The sequence below is a fragment of the Adiantum capillus-veneris genome, chromosome 15, assembly GCF_014529385.1.
Source record: "Adiantum capillus-veneris isolate H3 chromosome 15, ASM1452938v2, whole genome shotgun sequence".
Lineage (NCBI taxonomy): Eukaryota > Viridiplantae > Streptophyta > Polypodiopsida > Polypodiales > Pteridaceae > Adiantum > Adiantum capillus-veneris.
The window spans coordinates 85,871,159-85,887,633 of NC_140945.1; the positions used below are offsets into that span (position 1 = coordinate 85,871,159).

The 16,475-nt window shown below is 43.5% G+C and overlaps 1 protein-coding gene across 1 annotated transcript; it reads left to right on the top strand.

Annotated features, from left to right (window-relative positions):
* LOC147441010 (uncharacterized) lies at nt 1-854 on the top strand. The gene is made up of 4 exons (XM_086483376.1): nt 1-102; nt 204-281; nt 370-478; nt 556-854. Exons 1-4 carry the CDS (start codon nt 1-3, stop codon nt 852-854), a joined length of 588 nt encoding a protein of 195 aa, XP_086339502.1.
* Nucleotides 855-16,475: the final 15,621 nt, after the last annotated feature.

Consider the following 16,475-nt stretch of genomic DNA (forward strand, 5'->3'; position numbering starts at 1 on the left):
ATGGTGCAGTCAAACAAGAGAAAGGCAACCATTTGCATGGAGACATGGAAATTGTTCCGCAAGGAGATGCGCCTACGCATTAATTTTCCCAACAAAAGGTGTGTGCCTTTGGTAATATATATTAGAACTAATATGAACTTTCCTAGATTGATTCTAACTTTCACTAATCTATGTTATTTTGTTTATTCAAATTTGCTTAGGAGACAGCAAGAAAGAGAGTAGCTTTATGTCACACATCTAGACTGGGGCGGATGGGACGAGATGGATTTGTGGCCACATTTGTGAGTATAGACCATTCACATTTTAACTTTTAAAGGTAGTATTATTGAATGCAAAAATTAATAAGTCTTTGGTTGTGTCTTAATGTAGACGAAAGACTATGGTTGTGCACTGACGGCACAGGAGATAGAGTACGTCACATACTGCGGCTATCGTGCTTTGTGTCAGACACTTGCTGACACTCCAGATCCACTTGTACGTATCTTTGTTTTGCTTTTTAGTTTTTTTCATGGTAACTGTAATATATTCTTTTTTCATTTCACTAACTAATACAAGAGCAGCATGGGGAGGCTGATATGACAGAGGTGGCTCGACAGGAGGCCGAGGGGCGACGTCGAGAGGCTGAGAGGAGCCTCGGCCCAATCACTAGCCATGATGGTGACGATCGCAGAGATCGGGACAGCCGTAGTCCCACGGTTCGGACCAGTGGTGGTGGCACTAGTGATCATGAGACCAATGATAGTGAATCTTCCAGTAGTGATGGATCACATAGTGATCCTGCGCAGAGATTTCTTTTGCATATTTGGGATCGTTATATATGTATTTTTCAGTGTGCATTGGTAAATCGTATGTGATGATGATATTTGTTTTGTATATGTGAGGATTGATCACCACACATTTTGCACACATGTACATAAACTTATTGATGATATATACTGACATGTGTTTGTTGCATCACTGAATTTGTCTATTGTCAAACAATTAATTATTTGTCGATAAGATAATTAACCTAAGTAACCGTCTCAATGTTATTTATTTGTCTTTATATATATTTTTTTAAAAGATGGATTGAAATCATGGTCATTGTGCTACCAAATGATGATGTGGCATGTGAAACCTAGTCCTAAGTTTTCTGTTAGTAGCTACTCTACTATTCAAAATTAAGGCATTTTGATCTCATAGCACTCTTGTGCAAGTCTTTAAGAATATAAAAGAAATATCGCTAGGGACTCTAGTCTTTCTGTTCAGTTTGATTTCGTCGTATCCTTTTGGAGTAGCACAGCCCCCAATGAGTCATCACCAACACTTGAGGTGACACAGAATTTTTCATCCCACTTAGGTGGTGAGATAGTTGGCAGAGTGGCTAACACCTCCTTTACCTTGTTGTAGTGATGTTCGCTTTCCTCGTCCCAAGTGAAAGTTGATCTTTGAGTGAGTTGTTGCAGTGGTAGAACAAGTTGTGATAGTAGATGTATGAATCTACTTAAGTACCTCACCTTCTGTAGAAAAGAGACCAGTTGACGTGCGGTCGTTGGTGAAGGTAGGGCTATGAGTGCGGACACCTTACTTGGGTCGACGTTGATACCTTTTGCTGAAATTTCATGGCCTAGTAGAATGACTTTACTCTCCCCAATGTGGCATTTATCCACATTTAATTGCCCACCTAGGCTCTGCAACCTGGCCAAACCTTCAGTTACCTTTTCTAACTGTGAAATACGGGAGCTATATATATACAAAAATCATCAATGAACACTCTTATGGATGTTCCAAAGAACGGTTGAAAAACATATGTGACATATCTTTGGAATGTGGCAGGTGCATTTGTGAGACCAAATGGCATAGCCCTGTATGAAAAACAACCCAATGGCATGATAAAAGTGGTTTTTAGCTGATCTTCCAAGACTATGCGTATTTGAAAGTATCCAGAATAACCATCACAGACGGTATAGCATTCAAAACCCTCTACTTCATTCAAAATTTCATCCAAGAAAGGGAGAGGAAAGTGGTCTCTCTTTGTAGCTGCATTTAGTGGTTTGTAGTCAACACAGACCCTCCACTTACCATTCTTTTTAGGCGTCACCACTACGGGTGACACCCATTCTGAGTTTTCTACAGGATAGATGAATCCCACCTCCAGCAGTTTCCTTACCTCGGCCAAGAGTGCCTTTTCTTGTATGACCCCCAATCGTCGTAGCTTTTGCACAACTGGTTTTACCCCTTCCTTCAGCTTAATATGATGTTCCACCACTGTAATGCCTGTGATTCTTTCATAGTTGTCAATGAACAGGTTAGGAAATCCCATCAACATTTGCAAAAAACTATCTTTCTCCTCAAGTGTTAATTCCGTAGACAACATACCCTTCAACCTACTTCCTCCTAGGCCAAGTAATTTTCTCTCCTCTTCATTGGGTTTCCCTTTTGGTGATGGATCACCAATTGTGCTTACCCTTTGTGGATCCTTCATAATGATACCCATCACATCAATGGAACTGTCACTTTCTTCGGTGGATGTGGTCTCCTCCTCAGAACTGGAAGATTCGCTAGTGGTTTCATCTGCCGATGTTTCCAGATTCATTTGCTTCTGCTTGCCAATCCTCATGTCGTAGTAGATTGTCTCCCTTTTCTTACCGGTCATGCGTAGAAGGCCAGTACCCCAGTCCTGTTTTGCCTTCATGGCCATCAACCATGGCCTTCCCAAAATTAGTGGATAGCCCTCCCCCTTAGTAGGCATTACAAAAACATCTACCTCTACCTCGGTGTTGAAAGCTTTGATTTTCACGGCACTTACCACACCCACACACTTTACTTTTGCGTTGTTTGCCATCTTTGCCTTGCATGGAGAAGGCCTGTCAACCTCGAGCCCTAATCGAAGCATCATAGCTTCGCTCATTACACAGATTTGTGCACCTCCATCAATGTAGGTGTTTCCAACCCTCTTTCATTTTATGTTTGCTCCGGCTACCTTTGTTTTGGAGCGTCTTGTACTTACCATTTTAGACCATTGTCGCCTTACTTTTGGTGCAAGATGTAGCAGCTGTGGCCGTGTAATCTTCGGTCCTTGCTCTGCCACATACAATGTTAGATCATAGGGCTTAGAACTTTCCCCTAGCTGGAAGTCGGTGATGCCCAATTTCCGTCGTGGCCTGGATGGCCTCTTGCTAGTTTCTCCCCTCATGGTTCTCTCATCATCTGATTGTGTAGCTTTCTCCCTCCTAGCTCTTTTCACAGTCATGGCTTCAAGTGGTTCTAAAAAGGTTACCTTCTCCTTACCCTTGTCCCTCTCCTTTGCTCTGGGTGGATCCACTACTATGGCTTTTCCTTTCTCTTCTAGCCTTATGATGTTTACAGGGCGATCAGGTGGTGGGGATGGTGGAAGAGGTGGGATGGATGCTTGTAGTGGTGTCTGGGGTGGACGTAGAATTTGTGTTGGTGGGGGTGGTGCTCGGGGTGGGGGTGTTCTTTCTCTAGGGGGTGACAATTGGTTCCACCTACCTCCTCTATTATAGTTTTGTCGTGGTTTGGGACAGTAGTACATACCGTGACCATCTTCTCCGCAGTTGTAGTAATGATACTCCCTGTTTTGTCGCCGTGCTCTTCCAGGGTCTTGATCTCTTTCTTGACTCCTCCCTTGCTGTATTAAGTGGACATACAAATTCTGCAGTTGGTCAGTAATATGGGCCAACATATCTTGTTGGTCATCTCTTACCCCAAGAGCCGGTGGTGGTGGTATGGTGGTTGTCGTAGCTGCAGGTCGACGCGATGTTCCTGCTTCTATTGATTCGGTTTCCTTGTCTTTCATTCGCAGCTTCTTGTCCTTAAGGCGAGCAATCTCAACGGCTAACTCGTACGTAGCCGAGAATCTACCTTTCACCTTCTCCTTGAGAAGCGGCCATAAGCCATGCTTGAACCGATCTTTTTTTAGGAAATCGGGTGTGTCTTCCCCCCTTGCCAGTGACTCAACCCACCGTTCCCACAAATCCACAAATTTGGACTCATAGGTGGCATATTCTAAAAGACCCTCCTGCTTCAAGTCTCTCAACTTGTCCCACAACTTTTCTGAAGTGGTACCTCCCTCAAAGCGCCTCTTAAAAGCGGTTTTTAAGGGTTCCCAGTCATCCTTGGTTGCTTGTGGAAGTGCATTGTACCATGATCTAGCTTCTAGCTTCATGAGATGCTTAAAGATTCTAACCCGGGATTCATCCGTATCTTTGTTGCTCACTACACATGCTACTTCAAAGTCATCTAGGAAGTCTGTTACCAAATCCTCCCCCTTCTTTCCTTTAAATGTTGGAAATGCTACACTTGCCATGATTACTGAGAGAGAGCTAGAAAGACACACTGCTTAACTTGCAAAAGTGTTTTTCTTCTTTACAAGGAGGCGTGTATACCCTCTTATACTAGGACATAGATTAAAACTTCAAACGGTACATTGCCTTGTACCAAAGGTAAGACAAATCGCTGATCTGATGCCAGAACCTCAAAAAACCGCTCCCCACCCAACATGGTGTCAATGACGTGCTGGTAGTGAGCTTTCAAGTCTAGTATTACCTTGATTGAGCGTACACGTGTTGGTATGTGTGATCTGTCTTGAGGTAGGTTTCACTGATTCATGTGAAGCTTAGAGGTGCTTAGTCACTGTCCAAGCTTGTGGGACAGGGTGGAGTTCTTTGCTGAAATAAACTCAGTAGATCCCTAGTTTCTCTAGTGAGAGTGTGAGCCAATGATTCCGTTATCTGTTCTGCAGCATCAGGTGCGACTTGAAAACTGACTGTGATAATTACCTCGGTGACTTGAGTTACCCGATTCTCAAAGTAGAATAGTGTTGATTCTCTATTGTGCAGAGCTCCTTCCATTTTGTTGTTGTTGGTTGGTTGTAGGTTGCGGACATGGTTTCGACCTTCTCCTTCTTCTTCTTGGCACTTGGCCTATGTATATCCACTGGGTTTGGCGTGTGAGTGGACTCTCCCACTGCAAATCGATTACCGTTACGCCTGGCACTCGAGCTTCGATGGAGATGCGGAGTTCGTCTAGTTGTGCTTGGAGCTCTTCTTCTTCTGTCGTCCAATTAGCAAATCTTGCTAGCCATTCATCCATACACAATAGTTTAGGGGTTTCAGTCTTGTAAACTGAACGGTTTCATGAAAAGATCCTCAGTGGGGGCACCAAATGACGGGAGCAAAACGAACCCCGAACCCCGACGGCCTCTAAAACACCGGGGACCGAATGGCACGCCTCGAGCCTATCATGGTAAAGCAAATAGGGGGCACCACCTAGCTTCAGCGGCTAGGACGCAAACAACACACCACCATAACAAAGTTTTCATCCAAGAGAGATGGATGCTTGGGAGTAATGATGAAGAGGAAAGGGAATGAGATCAAGTGAGAGAGAGAGAGAGAGAGAGAGAGAGTGAGGGAGGGGGTCTAGCGGCTTAGTACTTAGGCACCACAAAAGGATGGCGAATCCGCACACCCTTCACACATACACAAGCTCATTCCAAACACAAGACTAGGTGGCGATTCCGCACACATCACATGGGCAAAACATTGCAAGAAAACATACTCATAAAACCTCAAGCTTTATTTAGAGAATAAGGCAATGAAATGGGGAGCATAGGGTAGGGGAATGAGAAGGGAGAGAGTGGTAGAGCACATGGCGGATAGGTGGGAGTTGATGGCAAAGACTCGCACGAGGGTTATGGCCATCATCCTTCATTTAGTTGCCCTTCATCTTCCATAGCCAAGGGTGTAGAGGTCATGCTCAAGACAAACATGGTGATTGCGGTGATGGTGATGGTGTGGGTGTGTGTGTGTGCACTAGGCACACACAGTGCATAGTGTGTTCTTTGGCGATGTTGTGTGTTTTTGTGTGATGGTGACCCCTCTTTATACAGGGGAGGAGGGGGGAGAAATTCTAGAATTTAGAAATGAAGAAATCATTATCTACATAGGCCATGTGACTGTGGGCCCCACTTGTCTGGCTGCGTGTATATGTGCCAGAATAGCACTCTCATGAGAGAGAGACTAAGAGAGAGAGATGGGTTGATGAAAAAAAGTGAGAGGTGACATGGAGAATAAAGTAATTACAAGAGGGGAGAGAGGGGAGTGTGTTCAGAGGTGAATCTGTGTGCAGATGTGGGTGAATACAAGAAAAATCAGGTAACCACCGGGTGGGGATGGGTCTGTGGGCACCTTTTTCAGTGAAACTGAGTGTGTGTGAGTGTGGGGGAGGTTATTTAGCTACAAGACAAGAGACATGGCACCCTTTAGAGAGAGAGGGGGGTATTTGGGTCATGGGATATGATAGGAGAGAGAAAGAGGGGGTGGGGTATACTATTTTGGAAGATAGGGTAAGTTGCATGTGAGTTAGGGTGCATTATTGGTGAGTTACAATGCATTATTGGTGAGAGGTGGGGTAGCTTGAGGGGAGAGAGAAAGGAGAAAGGACAAGGGGAAGAGAGAGGGGGTTGACCTTTTGAGTGGAGGAGAGGAAAAGGGACACCCGGCGGGGCAACAGTGAAGAAAAAGGAGGCAAGGTGGGGATGGGCTGCCCCACAGGCATGAGGTGGCCTTTCTCATATATTTACATAATCATACTTTATTTTTTCTTACTTTTTCCAATGTCTTTTATCACTCCCTCCATAAGAGGGTGTTTTCATGGGGTGGGGACGAGAGAAGAGGGGTATGGGAGCTTGGCTTGTGAAAAGCCCCCATCACTTCTTTAACCTCAAAAAATACTTTCCCCATAGAAGTATGTACAATATCATTGTACGCATACTGTATAAGAGGTACATACTTATATTATTGAGAACATTGATCTACTTCCATGACATAGGCTTTTAGTATATCAAGAATCGTTAGATTAGTTATTTCACTTTGGTCATCTGTTTGTGGATGATAGGCCGAAAGAGAAATTTAATCTACTTCCTAGATTCTCAAAGAGACCCTTCTAGAAATTACCAGTCATTTTAGGAGCTTTGTTCGACGCTATGGGTTTTGGAAATCAATGATGCTTGAAAATTTGAGATTTGAAGAGGGTTGCCATTTGATGTGCCTTAATAGGCCTTTTGACAGGCATAGAGTGTGTTTTCTTGTTAAGCCTGTCTGACTGAAACAATCGAAGTTACTTCCCTCGATCAAATTTTGACTTTTGGTATACCACGCATTTTGGAACATACTCTTGTATGTTTACTTTTCATGGTAGACCAACAGAAATACATTTCTACTCCTTGAAGAGTAGATTATGGATTCCCTCTTTGCCCCGTATAAGGAGAAGTATGGGATTCATACATGACTTTCTTATTGTATGGGTGATTAACACATAACCTATTGTCATTTGGAAGATAACGATCCTTCAAGGTAAATGGTTATTTTTTATTCCCTATTGCAAAGGCTATAATTACATACTTAAAGTCTTGGTCAGTAGCATACTCATCTATCATAAAAGATAGATCATTGTGAGTTGCTATAGACACCACATTTACCCTTGGTCGTTGTGAAAGTGCATCGACCACTTGATTGTGCTTGCCAACAATGTGAGCAACATGAAATTTAAATTGCAAAAGAAAATTTTCCCACCTCATTTGTTTGTCGGAGAGCTTGGTTTGCTTCATGAAGTTCTTGAGGCTTTGTGATCCATTCGTAGGATGAATGGAGTGACGTGTTTAGGGCATATAGAATATCTAGTAGCTCTTTTTCATATTTTCCCAATACTCACGTATCAAAGTTGAGTCTTTGAATCTCATATGCTGTGGTGTGACCTTCTTGAAGCAAAATAGCTCCAAGGCAATTACCACAAGCATCACATTTGACCTCAAATGGCTTTGAGATATCTAATAGTGTGAGCACATGTTGAGAGATAAGATTCTTCTTAAGCTTCTTGTACTTTTGTAGTCCGTGAATACTTAACATTTCTTTGTTTTAAAGTCATGTAATGGGCCTTCTATTACCGAGAATTTTTTCTATGAAGCATCTATAGTATGCACACATACCTATGAAGATTTGTACCTCATGTAGATTCCATGGATTAGGCCATCCTTTTATTATCTCTAACTTTGTTGGATCCATACAGGTGCCATCATTACAGATAATGTGACCTAAATATTGAATCTCTTGTAGAAAAAATTCACTTTTCTTTTGATTAATGAAAAGCTTATTCTCTCTCAGAACTTGAAAGGTTACTTGGAGGTGTCTGGAGCATTTGTCAGGCCAAAACTTGTGAATTATCCCAAATAGATCTTCTACCCGCGGCACGGGAAATCTATTTTTGATAGTGATCTTAATTAGTGCTCTATAGTTGACACACATAAGATATGTGTCGTCTTTGTTTTGCACTAAAAGCAATGGTGAATAAAATGGAGAGGAGCTAGACCTCACCATCCCTTTTTTTTTGCCAATTCATGCACTTGCCTCATGATCTGCTTTTTGTTGAGCTTCTGAAACTCGATAAGGAGGCTTGTTGGGCGGTGAGCTTCTTGATAGGAGCTCAATTGCATGGTCATCATCCCTCATTTTAGAGATAGCTCACTAGGGATGTCATCAATGAAAACATCTTGGAATCCATTTAGGAAATTAGACAACTCTAATTCCTCTTGATTCCCTTTATTACAGGGATATGGTGTTCCCCAACTCATTAGCATCTATGTACATGCTCTTTTACCTGTAGGTGAAGTAGATTCTCCTTTCAAGGAGCTTCATGTTGGAAGCCATGCGGTTAAACCATGGTGCCCCCATGATAACATTCTCATGTTTGAGAGGGAAGATGAAGAAATCCTTTTTTTCCACGTAGCTTTGGACATGAAGCCTTAATTTTCTAATTAAGGAAGTAACTGAGACGTCTTGTCCCTTGATCTAGCTCCATTGGCTTTCAATGTATCTCCCATCTCGCGGGCTTGTATGCCTAGCTTAGTGGTCAACTCCGTGGATATGAAGTTGTGAGTTGAATCAGCGTCAAAAGAATTAAAGGAATCATATTCTTGCATCTTTCCCCAAGTATAGGAAAGGAGAAATCCTTGGCAATGAGCATCCTCTTTTTGGAGCTTCAAACATAGAGGCTCTAGGAGTCTCATTGCGGGCAATTCTCTTGGGGTGAGGACGATAACCATGGCCTTGCTCCCCACACTTAAAGCATTTGTGGTCCTTACGACAAGCTTCTAGCTCTTTAGGAGAGAGTTTATATTTACCTTTGTAAACTCCCTTCTCCTTGGACCGATTGTTTTTTTTGTTGTTGGAATGGCCTTGGTCCCCACACATAACCATGGCCTTGCTCCCCACACTTAAAACATTTGTGGTCCTTACGACAAGCTTCTAGCTCTTTAGGAGAGAGTTTATATTTACCTTTGTGAACTCCCTTCTCCTTGGACCGATTGTTTTTGTTGTTGTTGGAATGGCCTTGGGAAGAATTTTGGGCATTGGATTTACCCTTGGCATCACTTTTGTCTTTATTTTCCACGGATTTTACATTCCATGTAGACCCTTGTTGGAAATTGATGCGTGAAGAAAACATGGTGTGGTGGATTACCTTGGTGATAGAACCAGGTTGTTGAGAGTTGACATACTCGGCCAGCTCTTTGGGTAGTAGTCTTGAGATGTAAATCCCAAAACTTGTCCACATATTTATGGATAGTAGTCTTGAGATGTAAATCCCAAAACTTGTCCACATATTTATGGATAGACTCATGAGAGAGAAGTTTTAAACTTCACCATTGGGTAAACACTTTGTCATTTGCATCACTTGCAAGGAATTGCTTCATGATGGAAACTCATAGATTTTTCCATGTCTTTGGGGCTTTGCCGTTGCCACGAAGGCCAACCCATCATTGATGAGCCGATTTTTGGAAGTGCATAGCTACATGGTGTAATTTGGAGGACTCCTTAAAGCCCTCTTCTCCAAAGGCCGCATCAAATTTTTGGATGAAGGCCAATACTTTGTCAGTAGCACCAAAGGTGCCATCATAGGTGATAAAAGAGATACTCTTTACTCCCTCTTTGAACTTATTTAACTTTTGTGACCTTCGCCATGCAGGGTAAGATTTGCGATGTCCTCCTCTCTTATATTCTCTAGGAGAATAGTTGTAGCTTTCATCGGTAGAGGAGGAAGGTGAAGAAGAAGGAGAAGAGGGTGACTTCTTTCTTGCCCTTTTCTTCCTTTGTTTCCTCTCTTCCCTTAAAGAGTGACGAGGAGAAGGACTATGTGTTAACCGTTTCCTCTTGGGAGGAGTTGGCGATTGTCTAGACTGCCATCTTCATGGAGCCACATCTTTTGAAGAACCTAAAAAGTCATTATTTTCTTGTTCTTTGGATTTCACCTCTTGTATGGGAGAGAGTCTTGTTTTGGGGGTCTCACCAAGAGGCCTCCTAAGCTCTCTCTCTCCTCTTTGAGAGGAAAGGAAATCCCATAAGCACAACGTTGTTGAGTAACTTCGGCTTGCAAAGAGGGATTGCCCATAGCTTGTTGCAACCTAGTAACAAGATAATTAACAAACATGGGGGCATCATCATTAGCACCCTCATGTGCAAAATCAAAGTTATCAATGTTCATTCTACTCTCTTGGTTATTGTCAGCCATGTTAATTTAACTTATGTGTTTACTTAGTGTATGCTTTGGCAATTCAAAACCTTAGTTGCTACTCCTCTTGACCTTTGAAAATAGGCACTTAAGTATATACACCCACGACTCGAATTGGTTATTTATAGAGAGTAGTGGAGTGAGTCTAACATAGCAAAGTTGCCGAGGGATAGCTCCTTTTGGACTTCTTATGGCTCAATAATGGTAAAGCCGTAGGCAAGTCTAAAAAGACTCCATTATTAAGACCAAATCTCTCGAGGTGTGCACCATATACCACATAGTGGGCTCAACAGAATCGATAATAGATCCCAAACCCACTTAATCTAATATAATTAACAAAAACAACCATTAATAGGCCACTTAAGGACCTCTCTTCTTAAGCAAGAAAAGAGAAACGAAATGCTCTAATACCAACGTAATGGAAATGGCCTATGAACTTTGAGAGTAGCGGAATTAGGAAATTAGGGGAAGCACTTTTGAGAGATTACTTTGTGAGCATAGTGGGTGAACTTAATTGATGGTAGCAACATAAACATGGTACTTAGTTAACTTGGCATGAACAATACTTTTGCAAGAGAGAGAGTTTAAAGAACGTGACAATAGTTGAGGACCGGATTCATATGGAGCCGGTCCCCCCTCCAATAGGCATTTGTATATAGTTTCTCCCATCAAGAGAGACTTGGTACAATACAATCTTTGTGTTCCTTGTGACCTACATGATGCAATGAAGATGGAAAGCTTCATGCATCACAAGCATAACATAAACTTGTAGAAATCATGAACTATGCCAAGGCCTCAAACACCTTCAAAGGTGGAGAGAGCTAGCGGGGAATGAGGAAGAAGAAACATTCCATAGGAGAAAGAAATAGTTCCTCACTTATCATTACTCTTTTTGATAGCATACATAATAGCATAGTAATGAAGATGGAGAAGATGGCAAGTGTTAACCCTCACGGCACACGGACACCCTATGATCTATAAACGTTGTATTGTTTAGAGTCAGGTACCGGGCTTGTCGGACCAATAGGAACAGGGTAAGGGTGATCGCCGATGACAGGCGCACTCTAACTGGAATATTCAAGGAGTTAGTTGGCTAAGTATGGGCACCCAAGTGTGAATGGGGTGAGCTCATATAAAAGCCACTAAACCTAATTTTTACTCATTCTCTCATTGTGCAATAGAAGCCGCTCTTGCTCCATCTCCACCTTCTCCTTCACCATCTCTTTGTGTGTGTGTGCGTACGTATGTCAGAGAGAGAGTGTGAGAGAGTGTGTGTGATCGAGCGTTGCGGCGAGGCGGTTGAGCGCGGCGTAGCGGCGTCTCCCTCTTCTTCGCGGCGCGGGAATCCTTCATTCGCAACTACGCAGGAAGGTGAGCGACACGCCATTCTTTCTTGTGAGCTTGTCTGTTGTATGACTGTGTGGTAGGAGCCTTTGTGGCTCGCACACGGCGCGTAGCAAGTCCCGAGCCTTGACATTTTTGGCGCCGTTGCCAGGGAGCTGCTGCGCGTGAAGCTCCAATGGCGACCTGTAAATTGTATTGAAGCTATTTTTTATGTAGGAAAGGCGCGGATTAAGTTTGATTATTGTTGTTATGCAAAAATAGTAGAGAAAGACACAATGTTGTTGACTGCATTCAAGTTTTCTGTGTTTTGTTAAGCTCTGTTTTGCTAGTTCTATTAAGCTGAGATTTCAGCTTACACGGTTAGCATTTCTTGCGTTTCTGCGTTTTCTGCATTTTCTGGTTTGCACTGCACAGTTCTGTCAAGTTTCAATTTTCTGCATTTTCTGTGTTTTTCTGGTTTGTGCATAGTTAGGCTCACAGTTAGTTAATTAAGTAGGTTAGTAATTAGGTGAACCACTGATTAGTAGGTCAGTAGGTAGGTGAGACAGTAAATAGTTAGGTGAGGTCAACGCGCACCAAAACGCGTACCAAATAATATCCAAAATAAATAAATAAATAAACAAAAATCAAAAAATAAAAACGTGAGTGAGAGGGAGGTTATAAAAACGGATGGGTTGGTTTGTATAAAAGTGAGATCGGGATCGGGATCATTTGACCCAATCCCAATCCCAATCCCAATCCCAATCCCAAGCCGAGGCCCAGGCTCTGTCTCTGTCTTATGATATAGGGTAGTCTCACTCCTATATATATAGGCTAGACTCACAAGGAGGGAGTGAGGAATGTGGGATAAGTCCTACACTCTCCTCTCCTTCATTGCACACTAGGACTTGCTATTTGGAGCCTAGTTCCCCAGCTAGGAAAAGATTGTTTTGGGCTTTTCTAGAGCAAAATAGAACCAAACGGTGGGCTGTAAAGCACAGCGCGTCCCTCCTAGCGATACGCTCGTTTTGAGCTATCACACGGCCCATTCCACGACACTCTCTAAAAAATCTAGCAAAAAAACAAACAAAAAACACGCAAAAAACTAGTCACAAGGCCTCCTAGAGCAGCTTTTTGACACCTTAGGGTATCAAAAGCACATGCACTTATGCTCTGGGCGGGTGCTAGAACACGAGCATATTGAGGGTTCCTCTGTTCATACGGACACCCATTACCCATCCACGATAGGCTCTAGACCCTCAGCGGGGACACAAGGTAGCACCACCCAAGACCCTAAAATAGCCGCTAGTGATTCCTCCTCCGACTCAGAAATCATGGAAGCATACCCTACCCAAAACACTGAGAGAGAAGGCCATGCACCTCCCGAAGCTCCGCAACCTAGTACTAATATGTTTAGCCGTTTCATGGAAACATTAGGTAGAGCTAATCGCTCGGAACCTGATGCAAATGAAGCACACGAAGGGGGTGGGGAAGTGGACTCTCCTTTCACATCGCACGTGGACCCCACACCCCCAAAGAGTGTCCATGTGGATATCCTGCCAACTTCTTACCAAGAAGGCCCTGTTGAGCTGCCTCCTTCAGAAGTTCCCTCTAGAGTACCGTTGGTGACAAGTAAAACCACGGGGAGCAACATTGCTTCTACCTCACAAGAAACCGTTAACACGTCGACTCTATAAGGATTGTTCATTAATGATCATTGGACATACGACCTCCACAATGAGGTGTTGACGGATCTACACTCTAGCCACGCCTACCATGTAGGATGGATAGAGATTGTACGATCCACCTCTAGTGCCACGAGCATCGAAGATCAACAGAAAATGATCTGTAATGTTATCCATGGCATTATTCAATCAAAAAGGCAAAACCGAGGGGTAAATATACTCTCAACTGGACCCATGAGATTTTTGGATACGAGCAAGGCTCAACAGCCTACTCTATCACAAATGGAGACTCCTCTAATGAGTCCCATGGACCCATCTTACGTCATTTCACCTGGGGTCTCTATGCAATCTGAGCCTCCGAGCGACAAATTTAGCTTCCTTAACTTGGCTCAACCCTCTATTAAGGAAAACACAGAGCTCAGTCCAGGGATAGACCTGATAGAGAATGTACCGATGACATCTACGGTTAGCGCAGTGCCACTACCTAGTGTCGTAGTACCTAATATGGGGCCTCGACCGTATGTGCCTCTAGCCCCTTATGCACACATAGCCCCCACACCTCCAATTGTACCACTTGTTTATGCTCCTCGAGTGCCGCTCCCTAGCCCTTATCCGAGTGGACCTATGCCCGGTTATGTTCTATATCCTGCATCATCCACACATATGCCAAGACCGGTACCCGTCCCTTTCCCACATATGATTCCAAGAGTACCTCCACCGGCCCTGCCTCCTCACATAGGTGACTTGGCAGCGTTTGCTCAAACCATAGGTTGATCTATCGCGGAAAATATGTGTCATGCATCTGATAGAGAGCCTAGAAGTAAGGCAGTACAAATTGCCAAACTCACGCAAAAATTCAATGGGGACGAAGATGCTAGAAAACACATTAAAGTGTTTGAACAAGTATGTGATTCCTTAGGGGAATGCAACGAACTACATAAGTGCAATGCCTTAAGCTTGACATTAAGTGGGAAGGCTGGAGATTGGTATAGAACCCTAAGGGTGGACGAGAAAACAGTCTACCCTACCCTTCGAAGGTTGTTTCTAAAGGAGTACATACGAGAAGGTGTGCTTTGGGGTGTAGCATCTCAGCTACAGAAGGCCAAACGTAAGGAAAGAGAGTCAGTAAGGGACTTCATTAGTCGTCTAAAGCACTGAAACTCTCGCTGCCTTGTAAATGAGCGCTTCAACAATAACCAACTGCTTGATCGATTCATTCGAGGGTTGAGGAATGAAGGAATCTATAATGGACTAGTGATTAGAGGTATCACAACCTTGGAAGATGTCACTACCAATGCAATCCAATTAGAGGACAACTTGATGATAGCAGGCATGAGGGTGTCTACTGACACGAGATCCACTAGCTCACAAGCCATTGAGTATGAACCCATGACTGCAAAGCCCATTGCCAATGAGCCAAAGGTATTTGAGACATTCTTGACAAACCTCACCAAGGCAATCCAAGAGTCTCTTAAGGATAATCGACCCCCTCAAAATAGTCACATGTATCCAAGAAGGGAGCAACAATGGTGTTCCATTTGCTTAGGTCCACATAGCACTAGTGAGTGCCCTACATTTAGAGTAAAATTTAATGGAACTTGCAATGCATGTGGTAGGTATGGTCACCAAGCTAAGGATTGTTTAATGATCAAACGTATGATGGCAAATAGACCACCTGTAGCATGGACGGATGCGCCTCGAGCTCCTGTATTGATGCCTGATCCACCTGTTGAGCAACTACCGCAACACATGGTCCCTAGATCTCAAAATGTTGTACAAGCTACACCACTACCACCTCCTGTGCTAGGACCGCAACCCCCGCATCCAAGAGTCACCCCTATGAACCAAGTGGGTTGCGACCCATCTAATGCTTATGCAGATGGCTGTGAGGAGGAAATAGACACTAGTATTGCCTACGGACTTGATACATTGGAAGAGTGTCCTATATACTACATGGAAGATTGTTGGGGGCAAGTCAAGCCGGTTTATCAAGTTGCTGCTCTCGCATCCAGAGGTCAAAATATCAACACCCAGGCTAGGAGGCCACCTCTTCAATGCTACGAGTGTGGTGGACCACATCCGGAAGCGGAGTGCCCTATTAGGCTGCAAAAGAATGCTGCACAGATGCAAATGAATCAAGGGAGCACGTCTGCAATGCCAATACTCACATGTAATTGTTGTGGCATAGATCACTTGATTGCCCAATGACCCTATAACCCAAATGCGCCTAAAATCACACCCCTAAATTTGGTCGAAATTGCTAGTGTGACATCGCCAATACCACCCGTCCCACCTGCTTATGCGATTACACGGTCCATGCTTCAAGGGCCAGGCCATATCCTTGAAGAGAGAGATACCGCGTCAGTTATCCAAGCAAAGAAAAATAAGACACGAAGGAAGAGGTCGCAGAATACGGGAAATTCAAAGCCAAGTTCCAAAACAAACATAGGAACAGAAGATGACCCCGTGTATATGAATGACCTCGAGGATGATTCAGATTCAATCGAGACAATGGAGACTAGAACCAATACCACAAAGGGAAAGACCGACAAAGAAAACCGTAACATGGAACCAAATGAAAACCGAATAAGAGAAAACCATAAAGAGCCTCTGAAAACACCACAAGTGTTTCCAAATCCAATCCAAGACCCCCAAGATAAACCGCAGGGGCAAAAAGGGAAGAATCGTAAAAAGAAGATTGGGACGTACCCAAACCTAGTAGACGAGATTGAACAGGTGAAACATCTAAGAGGTTTAGTGGAGGAGACTCAAAGGAAACTAGATCCAGAACCCATGCATGTCAAAATTCATGACACAGTGTTTCCCACGCAAGTTCATCCACCCCACATGAACCATAGACCGTTAGCCATACCTAGTATCATCCAAGAAGGGAGTGAGGACGGG

What these genes read in the sequence shown, in the direction of transcription:
- LOC147441010 (XM_086483376.1), top strand. Translation starts at nt 1, where the DNA reads ATGGTGCAGTCAAACAAGAGAAAGGCAACCATTTGCATGGAGACATGG. An exon ending in ATTTTCCCAACAAAAGGTGT is followed by an intron (nt 103 to 203) that starts GTGCCTTTGGTA and finishes TTTGCTTAGGAG; the next exon opens with ACAGCAAGAAAGAGAGTAGC. An exon ending in ATGGATTTGTGGCCACATTT is followed by an intron (nt 282 to 369) that starts GTGAGTATAGAC and finishes GTCTTAATGTAG; the next exon opens with ACGAAAGACTATGGTTGTGC.